This window comes from Dasypus novemcinctus, chromosome 15 (genome assembly GCF_030445035.2).
Source record: "Dasypus novemcinctus isolate mDasNov1 chromosome 15, mDasNov1.1.hap2, whole genome shotgun sequence".
NCBI classification, from domain to species: domain Eukaryota; kingdom Metazoa; phylum Chordata; class Mammalia; order Cingulata; family Dasypodidae; genus Dasypus; species Dasypus novemcinctus.
Window position 1 is genome coordinate 98,176,805 of NC_080687.1, and position 13,802 is coordinate 98,190,606.

The following is a 13,802-nucleotide window of genomic DNA, read 5'->3' on the forward strand; positions in this document are numbered from 1 at the left end:
ATTATGCAGAACGGTTCCAATGCCCTAAAAATGCCCTATGTTCCATCTATTTTATTCATCCCTTCCCCTTCCCTCAGAACCTATGGTAACCACTAAGATTTAGTTTTTGAAGAATATTGTTCATAGTTACATGCATTTATGTTGAGGTCTTGACGTACTGGTTCATTTTCTATTTTTAGGCACTGCCTATGTTCTCCGGAGATTCTTGCCCCTCTAATTGAGAACGGAGCAAGGCTCCCCAGGATGGGAGTTTAATATTTTCTTGTTTCTTGGGTGGGTCTATACCCACTGAGATAACACACTATGACAAGATGAAATTTTTATATTCCAGAGAAGCATGCCCAAGTATGCCCTATCCCACATTTTCCCCCACCCCCAACACCCTAATCAGTAACCCTCCCCTGCCATATCTGCCAAAAGAACATTTCTGCCATTGTAGTTTTAAAGATAGACCTACAAATCCCCAGAGTTCACCCGTCCCTTTCTCCAGACCTCCTCCCGGTGCCATGGATAATCCAACCCAACCTCCCCACCCTACTCCCCCTTACCTTCCAGCGGCATCAACCCCCCACATCCCTGCACCATCATCACCCCATCCATTGCCTCCCACCTTATCATAGATTCTGTCCAGATTGAGCATCGGCTCACCACTCTCTATTCCCTTTTTGTTGCCTCTTAACCTGTCTTCCAGACTCTAGCTCTGATTCTGCTTAATTTGCTTAAGTCATGTCAATGAGGTCATGTAATAATTGCCCTTTGTGCCTTGCCTACTTCATTCAGCATGTCTTCAGGATTCATCCATGTTGTCCTGTGTGTTAATACTACATTCCTCCTTACAGCTGAGTAATATTCCATTGTATGTACCACAATTTGCTAATCCATTCATCTGTTGATAGACTTTTTGGGTTGCTTCCAACTTTTGGCATTAGTGAATAATGCCACTATGAACATTGACGTGCATATATTTGTTTGTGTCCCTGCTTTCAATTCTTCTGGGTATGTACCCAGAAGTGATTGCTGGATCATATGGCAGTTCTATAGTTAGCTTCCTGAGGAACCACCAAAGTGTCCCACAATGGCTGCACCATTCTTCATTACCACCAGCAGGGATGAGTGTTCCCTTTCCTCCACATCCTCTCTAGCACTTGTAGTGTTCTGTGTTTTTTAAATAGCCAGTAATAGGTGTACAATGATATCTCATTGTAGTTTATTTTATTTTTTTCTATTTTTTTTTTCATTGTAGTTTTGATTTGCATTTCCCTGATAGCTAGTGATGTTGAGCATCTTTTCATGTGTTTTTTAACCATTTGTATTTCTTTTTTGGAAAAGTGCCTATTCAAAACCTGTTGAGTATTCTAAGAACTACTTAATGAAGATAAGTTTGAAAGGAATGTGATAATATATCTTAGTGGTGTACTGTTTGTCCATCTGTCTGTTTCTTTTCACATTTCATTACAAATATATTGCTCTTCATTGTGAACAGAACAACTGAGAACTTTTGGCGGTAAAGTGTAATATGTAGAGAAAAGGCTGTTTAGATAAATGGTGATGAACAAGCACTGTGATAAAGCAATGTTTCAGAGGTACCTAGAATTAGTCACCAAGAGCAAAAGGCATAAAATCAGATAGATAGACTGTTGATTCTGTGACCTGAATTGGCAGCTTGTTCTTGGATTAATTTATTAGTTCAACAAATATTTATTGAGTGATTAAAAATATGCCAGATACTGTGTTAGGGATCATGGATATAGAAGTTTAACTCACATTTACTATCCTTAAGGTGCTACTGAGGGAAACAAAGAAATAGACCATTTCAGGAGTCTATGAGAGCTGATAGAAGTGTGCACAGGGTGCTATGGTATCTCAGAAGAGGGTCACCTAAATCTAGGGCATATAGGTTTTATGAAAAATTGGTTGAAGGAAATTAATGGGATTTCTGAGCAGAGTAAGCCTTGAGAAATGGCATTTCCAGGGGATGGAAATTGTAGATTCAAAGATATAATGATGTGTGATAGTATGATCTGTTACAGTGAACTCCAGGTAGTTCACTATGATTAGGGTACACGGGAGAGTGGTACGATATTGTACTGGAGAGGGAAATAGGGGAATTTATTAATGGGTCTTGCTCCCACTTATGTACCAAAAAATATGCTCTTCACAACTCTGAAGACACTTCTAGTACTATTTTTTTTCCCTTTAAAAGGATTACAGTTTTAATAGAAATCTTAAGAAAAACTTTACATTTGCCCCTTTATTTTTCATGTAATTCTAACAGCTGCCAAACAATAGGTGATTGATAAGTAGTGCCTCACTGAGGTAGTTCTCTCAGAGTGGAAACACTTTTAAAATCTCAGGAGATGGCATGCCAAACAGTTGTCCATTGGGCATTAATTTTTAAATTAGGATTAGAAAATTATGGATCAGAACTGATATAAGATTTGTAGATTCTAGTCATTGAAAAAGTGTCTAAGATTTGGGAATAAATCGTGCAAGTGTGTTAATTGGGGTAATTAATTTAATTCTCTTGCCTGAGATACCTAACGGAAGGTAGGTGAGGAAACCAAAAGGTTTAGCAAAGATTTGCAGAATATATAATCAAGAGGATTTTTTTTTAAGATACTGGGGCCAGGGATTGAACCCTGGACCTCATATTTGGGAAACCAGCGCTCAACCACTGACCTACACTGGCTCCCCCCGAGTTGGTTTTTTGTTTGTTTGCTTTATTGTTTGTTTTTAGGAGGTACCAGAGATTGAACCTGGTACCTCTTACATGGGAAGCAGGAGCTCAGCTGCTTGAGCTACATCCATTCCCCATCAAGAAGATTTTTCAGTGTTTGTAAAATACATTATTTTATATTGATAAGCATAATAGAAGTCAAAATTAAAAGTGAGAGATATTTGGGAAGCTTGGAGGACGTTAACAATTAAGTGATATAGTATTTAATTTTATCTTAAGTTCTATTTTTATAATCCTTATCTATATAAAATTCTAATAAATAGGGTATATTTATTAATAAGCCTTAAAATTGGAGTTGAAAAAAGTTTCCATTTTCTGTACTTAACTTTTAGACCTTATTTATGCTGTATATGAACTCAGTGTATATTGTATAATAAAATTAAATCTATATCGTACAAAAGTTAATTAAATCTGTGCTTCTTTGTGCTAAGAGGTGTAATGATATGAAAAAGGATAACCATCAGTATTGTTTTCTTTTGAGGTTGAAAGTCTCTCTAAACAATATGAAGAAATTTACCTTAAAAACAAAGATTTTGATGCAAGGTTATTTCTGGACCATGATAAGACTCTTTGGGCTGATCCTATAGATAGGTACTGTATATGGTGTATCTTTGTTCAAAATGTTTTTACCTTCAAATGCCTTTATAGAAATTTAATAATAGAAAAAGGTTAACAGGATTCTAAGCAAGTAGTTTATTAACAAATGGGGATTTTATGTGAATAGTAACTGTCTTTTTCTCATTTATCTGAGTATAGATTGTAAAATGGACACCAAAAGAAAATTTTTGAAATAATTAGTTTGAATAGTGGTATTTGTCTTTTCTCTACCATTTCTTCTACTATTGCCTGCCTGATTCATTATTTTTAAAGTTAATGCAAAAAGTATTTTCTCTCAAATAATGATGCAGAATTCTAAAATAGGGATGGTTGAGAGTAATTATAAAAATTTTGTTTATAAGTAAGGTTAATTTTATGTCTTTTGCATGAAATCCTTTAATATGTAAGTGAAAATATATGTAATTTGGAAATTAAACACAAGTAAATGGTGATTAATTTTTTTCATTAAAAATTTTTATTGAAGTGTATCATTTGTACATGAACATACATAAATAATAAATGCATAGTAAAACTTGTGAACTTATAAAACAAACATACATATCATCATAAAGGGCTTCCATATATCACCCCACCACCACCACTTTGCATTTTTGTGAAACATTTGTTACAAACTATATAAACATCATCAAAATATTACTACTGACTATAGCCAATTACCTTCATTTGGTGTATTTTTCCACTAATCAACCTGATTAATACCCTTATATTAGTATTATAAATTTGTTATCATTCATGAGAGAACATTCTCATATTTGTCCTGTTAACCACAGTCCATCTTCCACCACAGGATTCCCTGTGTTATACAGTCCCAGGCTTTGTACAATCCATTCAAAGTCTACATTCAGTGGTTCTCATTTTTCTCACAGAGCTCTACTATCATCACCTCAGTCAATTTTAGAAAGTTTTCATTACTCCAAAAGGATAAATTCCATACTTCCCTATATCCCTCCATTGTTGCCCCTTAGAATTGATATAGCTTCTTTGGCATTGCTACAAAAATATTACAGTATTACTGTTTACTGTCGTCCTTAAGTTACATTAGTTGTAATTTTCCCATGTATCACTATATTCTTAGCAAAAAGGTGATTAATTTTATTTAAGTGAAAATAAATTAATTTGGAAAGCATAATGCATTGAAAAACTTGAGCTTTGATATTTTAAAATCCTGAGCAACTGTTTTATTAATATCATGAAGGAAAAACATTTAATTTTACTTTAAAAAATATTCTTAAACACAAATGTACTTGTTTATCATACACTTAGTGGAAAGAAACCAATGCTAAAAAACAATTTTATTTATTTAAGCAACTTTTGGGTCATCTATTTCCTATCACCTCTATTATTTCTTTACCATTCCACAAAATTAGGAGGCAATAGAAGGTATTGTTGCTTTTTTTGGCTCATAAAACACAAATTATAAATTTTTAGGATGAATGATTTTGCTTATCATTATTTAGTTTTGAAATGCAGAGAACACCACGAAAAAGTAACCCTGATGAGGAAATGAATGTGATTCCTCCACAGACTCCAGTTAGGTATGATTTTTCGTGCTTTTGATTTCCATTGTAATTGTTCAGTGTTTTACGGTACTTTGTGCTTGTTCATTTATTTCATTCTATATTCAAATATACATGCAATAAACATATATTTAGTGCTCTTTATATGCTAGGTATTTTACTTAGTTGCTGGGGCTATGATTATTCGACCTAGTTTTGTCTATCCTTAAGTAACAAAACCTAGAATATGAATCTGTTCCATTTCCGTAAATAGTATCACCATTTACTCTGCACATAGCCAAGAAAGATTAAAGCCATTTTTTAAAAATATATTTTTTTAAAGATTTATTTATTTTATTTCTCTTTCCCCTCCCCACCCTGGTTGTCTGTTCTCTGTGTCTATTTGCTGCGTCTTTTTTTTGTCCGCTTCTGTTGTTGTCAGTGGCACAGGAGTCTGTCTTTCTTTTTGTTGCATCATACTGTTTTGTCAGTTCTCCGTGTGTGCGGCACCATTCCTGGGCAGGCTGAACTTTCTTTCACTCTGGGTGGCTCTCCTTACAGGGTGCACTCCTTGCACATGGGGCTCCCCTACGCGGGGGACACCCCTGCGTGGCACGGCACTCCTTGCGTGCATCAGCACTGCGCGTGGGCCAGCTCCACATGGGTCAAGAAGGCCCGGGGTTTGAACCGTGGACCTCCCATGTGGTAGACGGACGCCCTAACCACTGGGCCAAGTCCACTGCCAAAACCATTTTTTAAAGTTCTTTTCCTCATTCCCTCACTCCCCATCTAATCTATTATCAAGTCTTGTTGAATCTACCCTCAAATTTTTTTTGTTTTTTTTTTTTAAGTGCTGGGCTGGGAATCGAACCCGGGACTTTGTATATGGGAAGGCACTGAGCCACATTGACTCCCCTGTGTTGTTGTTTTTTTCCATTTATTTGCTTGTTGTTTGCTTTTTTTTATTTTTGTTTTAGGAGGCACCAGGAACGAACCTGGGACCTCCCATTTGGGAAGCAGGTGCTCAACTGCTTGAACCACAACTGTTCCACCAAAGTATTTCTTGAGTATATCTACTGTTCTCTATTTCTATTCTTACCACTCTTGTCTATCTCTTTCTCTTGGGTTTTTTTGTTGTAGCCTACTAACTTATTTCTCTGTTCTTCAACCCTGCCCCAACAATTTTCCACATAACCCCAAGAAAATATTCTAGAAATATAAACCATATTGTGTTCAGCCAGCTGTTGAAACTCTCTCACTGCTTCCCATTGTAGTTGAAATTCATATATATGCCGTAACAATGCCTACATGGCCTTGTATGATTCATCTGGCTTCTGTGGCCTCTCCAGTGTAATTTCTCTTATTTTCTCCCACTTGCTATGGTTTAACCACATTGTCCTTCTTTCAGTTTTTTGAACTCTCCAAGCTTTTTTGTACTTGAGGAGTTTCACATTGCTATTTCCTCTTCTTGAAACTCTTCCTTTTTTCCTTCCCATGGGTTAAAATCTTCTACTCTTCCCTTTAGGTTTACAACAAATCTCTTTCTCTTTTTTTAAAAAATTTATTTCTCTCTGAATATTTTTCTGTGTTCTTCTTTCTCATAATATCCTGTTCTTTTGATTACAATTTGTAATTTAAATTCAGTTGTGTGTGGGAAGCGGATTTGGCTCAACTGATAGAGCAAATGCCTACCATATGGGAGGTCCGCGTTCAAACCCAGGGCCTCCTGACCCGTGTGGAGCTGGCCCATGTGCAGTGCTGATGTGCTCAAGGAGTGCCCTGCCACACAGGGGTGCCCCCCACGTAGGGGAGCCCCACGCGCAAGGAGTGCACCCCGCATGGAGAGCCACCCCACACAAAAAAAGTGCAGCCTGCCCAGGAGTGGCGCCGCACACACACATAGCTGATGCAGCAAGATGACGCAACAAAAAGAGACACAGATTCCCGGTGCCGCTGACAAGAATGCAAGCAGACACAGAAGAACACACAGTGAATGGACACAGAGAACAGATGGGGGTGGGGAGGAAGGGGAGAGAAATAAATTAAAAATCTTAAAAAATATATAAATAAATAAATTCAGTTGTGTGTTTGTTTTTTACCAATATTCATAATAGCCTTTAAGTTCTATCACATAGACCATGACTTTTTTGTTCACTATTTATTAGTACCTAGCATAGTATTTGATACATAGCAGGGAATCAGTAATATTTTTTCAAATGACTGTATACATGTATAAACACTTCCATTTTTTTCTAGTATAATAATAAACTTAAGAACATTCTACTGAGATGGCACAGAGGGAACTTTATGATGTCTGAACTGACTTTGAAACACGTTTGGGTATATGTCACAGGAAATTGGTATTTTAGGGATTGGGAGCAACATGTGTAAAGACAGAAAAATGAAACAACATGATGTGTCTGGGGAACGGAAGCTCTGTATTGATTGACTGTCAGATGAGAGGATGAAGTGGCAGGAGAGGAGGATGGGTCGTGGCCATGAAGGACCACCTGCGACGAGCTCACAAGCTTGGGCTTCAGCTTGTGCATAAGCCCATGGTATAAACTGGTATTAAACGGGTAGGGTTAAAATCAGACTTGGATTTTCAAGGTTTACATGGTTGTAGTTTGTGAGAGGATGAACTGAAGAGAACAAGGTGAGGAATAGAGAGACCAGTTAATCTGTTGTAGTAATTCTTAATGAGGAGTGTAATTTAGAATTTCCTGATTTTTTTTCCCCCCAAAGTACATGTGTCTATACCCTACTACCACAGACATAGTGAGTCAGAATCCCTGGACTGGTCTGTTGCAGTAGTTCAGTAGAGAGAAGAAAAGATCTGAGCCTAGAGAGTGGCAGTGTGAGTGAAGGAGCAAGAAAAGTTTTGACAGATCCCTGATAAATTCATATTTAGAATGTTGTTCTTAAAGTATTTATAGGATATGAAGAAAATATCTAGGGAATCATTGGGTAGTCAGGTATTAAAACAATAAAGGTAGAGGAGATTGCCTTAAGTGAGGGTGTATAATGGCAAGATGCATGGCTAGGGGCTGAACGCTAAGGAATTCATGTAAGGACTAGATAGAAGAAGTTGATTTAAAGAGAATAAAAAAGTATGTGTGGGGAGCCCAGAAAGTAAAGTCAAGAGAGGAAGGGAGTTTCATAAAAGAGCAGGTGTTTAGTGTTAAATGTTTCAGGGTAGTAAGTATGAGAATAAATGAAAATGTCTTTTGGTTTTAGCAGTTGGTCATTTGTGATCTTAGTCATAGCTTAAGTATGTTGTTGAAACTTATATGTGACAGGCAATATATTTGAGAGCTTTGGCTGAAAGCACCAATCAGATTTTACTAATTAATTTTTAAAGACCCTTTTAGCCTTAAACATCATACAATTCTTTTTTTTTTCTCTCCCCTTCCCCCCCCCACCCCAGTTGTCTGCTCTCTGTGTCCATTCACTGTGTGTTCTTCTGTGTCCGCTTATATTCTTTGTCAGCAGCACTGGAATCTGTGTCTCTTTTTGTTGCATCATCTTGCTGCATCAGCTCTCCGTGTGTGTGGCGCCAGTCCTGGGCAGGCTGAACTTACTTGTGCGCTGGGCAGCTCTCCTTATGGGGCGCACTCCTTGTGCGTGGGCTCCCCTACGTGGCAGACACCCCTGCTTGGCACGGTGCTCCTTGCACACATCAGCACTGCATGTGGGCCAGCTCCACATGGATCAAGGAGGCCCTGGGTTTGAACTTTGGACCTCCCATGTGGTAGGCGGATGCTCTATCCGTTGAGCCAAGTCCGCTTCCATTACAATCTTTATATCATTAAATATTGCTTCAAATGTGTTTCTGTCCCAAAATTTGCACTTTGATGCACACACACAAAATAAAATTAAAGAATTAAAGAGATTTTAAGAAATATCCTTTATTTTATGCTTCAACAATGATGACCTTTAAAATTATTCAGGTCTTTGATATGCTTTCTTCTTGAAGATTTCTGCCAAGTTGAGTTCTTTACTTGAGTTACTAAATACCCTCTTGTCTTTATTTGAAAGTTATCAATATTTAATTGTAATAATGTTTTCTTGAAAGAATCTGATGCCGTCATGTATTTTCTCCTAAAAATAATGTCAATATTTTCAGCAATTGTTTTATTCATATAATTTAATTAGTAAATAAGCATAGCAATTCTATAATTATAAATGTACTGATTATGATCCCATTTTTTCTTAAAGATTGAAGCAAAATATAATTCCTTATAAAAAACAGTACACTGAGGGTTTTAAAAGTCTTATTTTATGAGTTTTCCTAAAGATAAATGGGAAATAGTTTGAAGATACATTTAACTTGTGAGAAAAATACATTTCAGTTTTTGTTTTTGTTTTTTTAATTGCTTAACTCTTCTCCCTATTTTTTTTTCTTTAGGACTGTTATGAATACTATCCAACAATTAATGATAACCTTAAATTCAGCAAATGATCAACCATCAGAAAATCTGATTTCCTATTTTAATGTAAGTCATATATGAAACATTTATTATAATATCTTGGAGAAATTAGAAATTAGAAGCTAAAATACTGAATATTGATTTAAACACCTGTCTTGCATTCAGCATATAACTGTCTATTATTTTATTTCTTCCTTCAAGCTTTCCAAATTAGGTATTATTATTATTGTTTTACTTAGTCATTGTTATTCTTCAATTTACTCATGTTTGCCAATTGCCTTGCTCACCATTCTTTCTTGCAATTTAAACCTTACTTCTGAGATTACTTTCTTCTTCAAATACATCCTTTAATAGTTCCTTTAGTGAGAGTGTTTGGAATGAACTTTACAAGTTTTTTTTGTTTTTTTGTATTTGGTTTTCATTTTTGTTATTGGTCTGAAAATATCTTTGCCCTTATTTTTGTAAGGTAGAGTATTCAATTTTATGCTGATACTTATTTTCCCTTAGAGCTTTAAAGACTGTTGCTGTTACATGGTCAATCTGCTGTGTAGATAGTTATTCTGTCTTTTATCTCTGACTACTTTTTTTTTAGTTAATTTTTTATTTTTAAAGAAGCTTTAGAATATATAAATTTTACATCAGAAATACAGGAGATTCCCATATACCCCATGATCTCTCCCACCCATACTTTCCCACATTAACATCTTTTGTTAGAGTGTTACATTTGTTACAGTTGATGAACACATATCGGAACATTGCTACTAACCATGGACTATAGTTTACATTATAGTTTACTGTACAATTTTATAGGTTTTGACAAAAGGTATAATGGCTTGTCTCTGTCATTGCAATGTCATTCAGAACAATTCCATTGTCCCCCAAATGCCAGATGTTACACCTATTCTTCCCTTTTCCTCCCCTCAGAACCCATCATCATCCTTTTGTTAGTTGTCTTGAGTGAGTACAATAAACTGAAGAACAGGTGTTGCAACTCTGCTGAGATTCAGGGCTCAACTGTTTGGCTACTTTTAAGATGTTTTCTTTGAATGTGATGTTTTGAAATTTGACTAGGTATACCATTTTATTCATGCTGTTTAACCCTTGTTATGCTTTCTTCATCTGAGAATTCTAGAACATTCTCAGTCATTAATGCTTCAAATATAGTCTTTGATTGTATTCTCTTTTCTCAAATATCCTTTTTTAACATATTAATAAAGCATAAATCCATCCAAAGTGTACAATCAGTGGTATTTGATACAATCACGTAGTTGTGCATTCATTACTTTGGTCATTATTAGAGCATTTTCATTATTCCAGTAATAATAACAAAAACCAGACCAAAAAAAACACAGCTCATCACTTCTCAATCTCTCTATGCTTCTCCTGACATACATAGCTGCTATTCTGTTTCCATCTCTGTTATTAGTAAGCCAAAGGGGTGCTGTTGCAAAGTACCAGCAATCTGTTGGCTTTTTTTTTTAAGATTTATTTATTTCTTCCCCCCACCTCATTGTTTGCACTCACTGCTTTCTGTGTCTGTTCGTTGTATGCTCTCTGTGTCTTCTTGTCTTCTTTTTTTTTTAAGAGGTATCAGGAACTGAACCTGGGACCTCCCATGTGAGAGACAGGCACCCAACTGCTTGAACCATACCCTGTTGGCTTTTATAAAGGGTATTTATTTGGGATAAAACTTTTAGTTACAAGGCTCTAAAGAGTCCAGCTCAAGGCTGCTTACTCATCAGAGTCAGTTGTCATGTGTTGAAGCAAGATGGTGGGCAATCTGCTCCTTCCTTCTTCTTAAGGCTCCCTGGGCCCCGCCTCTTCTGAGCTCAGATGTAGGCTGGCACAGGGCTTGTCTCTCAGGGCTTCCTATATCAGTCTGGCATAGGGCTTGTTTCTTTCCAGGCTTTCTCAGCTGCAAACTATCAGGCTAATATCTCAGCTTTCTGGGGCTCTAGCTATTTGAGCCGTCTCCTTTCTGTCACATGGCAGGACCAAAATGACCAAGTTCTCTCCTCTTCCATGTGCCTTCTTGAGTGAATGTCCATTTATATCAGCCCACCAAAGGGGCAGGGACTCAATTGTGAGTTACACCCTACTGACGTGGTCGAATCAAAGGCCTAAATTAATTTTATTTAGTAAACTTAAAACCTTTGAATTTAATACAGTCAAAGGGTATCACACCCAGAGGAACAGACTAGTTTATAATCATAATCTTTCTCTTTTTTTGAGGTTCACAAATATGATCTCAAACTGCCACAATCTCTTTTATTTGTATTTAGATTTTGTAAAAACAGTCTTATATATGCAATATTACCCATATTTGTATTTCTGTGAGGTTTCATTATGTTATACAGTCCTGTGTTACATTTTTTAACTTTACTTCTAGGAAAGCTAAAATACACGACCTTAGACTTTCCCTTTCAACAACCGTCATACACATTTAATAGCTCTACTAGCTATAAATACTCTGATATGCTCTCACCATTTCTGTCATTTCCAAAGATTTACAAACAACATTTTTACCAGTTCTGCACAGATTAGCCCTCACCTTTCCATTCTTTGCCTCTCATTATGTTTTTTGGTGATAATCTAATTAATAACTCCATGAGTTTTTACAATATGTTTAGCTTATAATAATGTAGTCATACAGTATTTGTCCCTTTGCATCTGGCTTGCTTCATTTAACATAATGTCCTCCAAGTTCATCCATATTGTCATATGCTTCATGACTTCATTTCTTTTTACAGCTTCATAATATTCCATTGTGTGTATATGCCACAATTTGTTTATCCATTCATTAGTTGATGGACACCTGGGTTGTTTCCAACTTTTGGCAATTGTGAATAACACCACTATGAACATTGATGTGCAGATGTCTATTTGTGTTACTGCTTTCATTTTTTCTGGGTATATACCTAGTAGTGGTATTGCTGGGCAAGTGTATATTCAATTTCCTTAGCAACTGCCAAACAGTCCTCCACAGTGACTGTTCCTTTCTACATACCCATCAACAGTGATTAAGTTTTCCTATTTCTCCACATCCTCTCCAACACTTGTTTTCTGACTTATTAATATTGGCCATTCTAACAAGCATGAAATGGTATCTCATTGTAGTTTTGATTTGCATTTCCGTAATTGCTAGTGATGTTGAACTTTTTTCACGTGTTTTTTCACCATTTGTATTTCTTCTTTGGGCAATTGTCTATTCAAGTCTTTTGCTGATTTTTTAAGCAAGTAGTTTGTCTCTTTATTGTTGAGTTGTAGTATCTCTTTATATATCATGGATATTAAACCCTTATCAGATATGTTATTTCCAAATATTTTCGCCCATTGAGTCAGCTGTCTTTTCACCCTTTTGACAAAGTCCTTTGAGGTGGAAAAGTATTGAATTTTGAGGCGGTCCCATTTATCTGTTTTTTATTTTCTAGCTTTTACTTTGGGTGTAAGGTTTAAGAAACTACTACCTACCACAAAATCTTGAAGATGTTTTCCTACATTTTCTTCTAGGAGTGTTATGGTTGTTGCTTTTATATTTAGGTACTTGATCTATTTTGAGTTAATTTTTGTATATGGTGTGAGATATGAGTCCTCTTTCTTTCTTTTGTATATGGCTCTCCAGTTCTCCCAGCACCATTTGTTGAATAGACTATTCTAGCCCAGCTGGGAGGGCTTGACTGCCTTGTCAAAATTCATTTGACCATAGATGTGAGACTCTGTTTCTGAGTTTTTGATCTGGTTCCATTGGTAAATCTGTCTGTCTTTATGCCAGTACCATGCTGTTTTTACCAGTATAGTTATGTAATATGCTTTAAAGTCTGGAATTGAGAGTCTTCCAACTTTGTTCTTTTTAAAGACATTTTTGGCTATTCAAGGCTCCTTGCCCTTTCAAATAAATTTGATAAGTAGATTTTCCATTTCTGCAAAAAAGGTTGATGGGATTTTTATTGGGATTGTGTTGAATCTGTAAATCAGTTTGTGTAGAATTGACATCTTAATGATATTTAGTCTTCCAGTCCATGAACATGGAATGTCCTTCCAATTATTAATCCTTTTCAGATTCCTTTAGCAATGTTTTGTAATTTTCTGAATACAGGTCCTTTATGTCCTTGGTTAAGTTTATTCCTAAATATTTGACTATTTTAGTTGCTATTATAAATGGAATTTTTTTTTTTCTGATTTTTTCAGCACATGGCTCATCAGTACTGTATAGAAATGCTATGGATTTTTGCATGTTAATCTTGTATCTGCCGCTTTGCTAAACTTGTCTATTAGTTCTAGTAGTTTGTTGTGAATTTTTCAGGGTTTTCCAAATAAAGAATCATATCATCGGCAAATAGTGAAAGATTTACTTCTTCCTTTCCTTTTTGGGTGCCTTTTATTTCTTTATCTAGTCTTAATGCTTTAGCTAGAACTTCCAGGACAATTTTGAATATCAGTGATGACAGTGGGTACCCTTGTCTTGTTCCCAATCTCAGTGGGAAAGCTTTCAGCCTTTCACTGTTAAGTACAATGCTAGCT

The 13,802-nt window shown here is 36.0% G+C and overlaps 1 protein-coding gene across 2 annotated transcripts in view; it reads left to right on the forward strand.

Moving 5' to 3' along the window:
• The window catches only part of RB1 (RB transcriptional corepressor 1), a 224,318-nt gene that overhangs the window by 74,266 nt on the left and 136,250 nt on the right, over positions 1–13,802 (forward strand). For both annotated transcript variants that reach the window (XM_004472854.5, XM_058276704.1), the window contains exons 10-12: positions 3,219–3,328; positions 4,813–4,890; positions 9,260–9,347. In XM_004472854.5, coding sequence (XP_004472911.2) covers positions 3,219–3,328; positions 4,813–4,890; positions 9,260–9,347 — 276 coding nt within the window. The remainder of the gene's footprint in view (positions 1–3,218; positions 3,329–4,812; positions 4,891–9,259; positions 9,348–13,802) is intronic.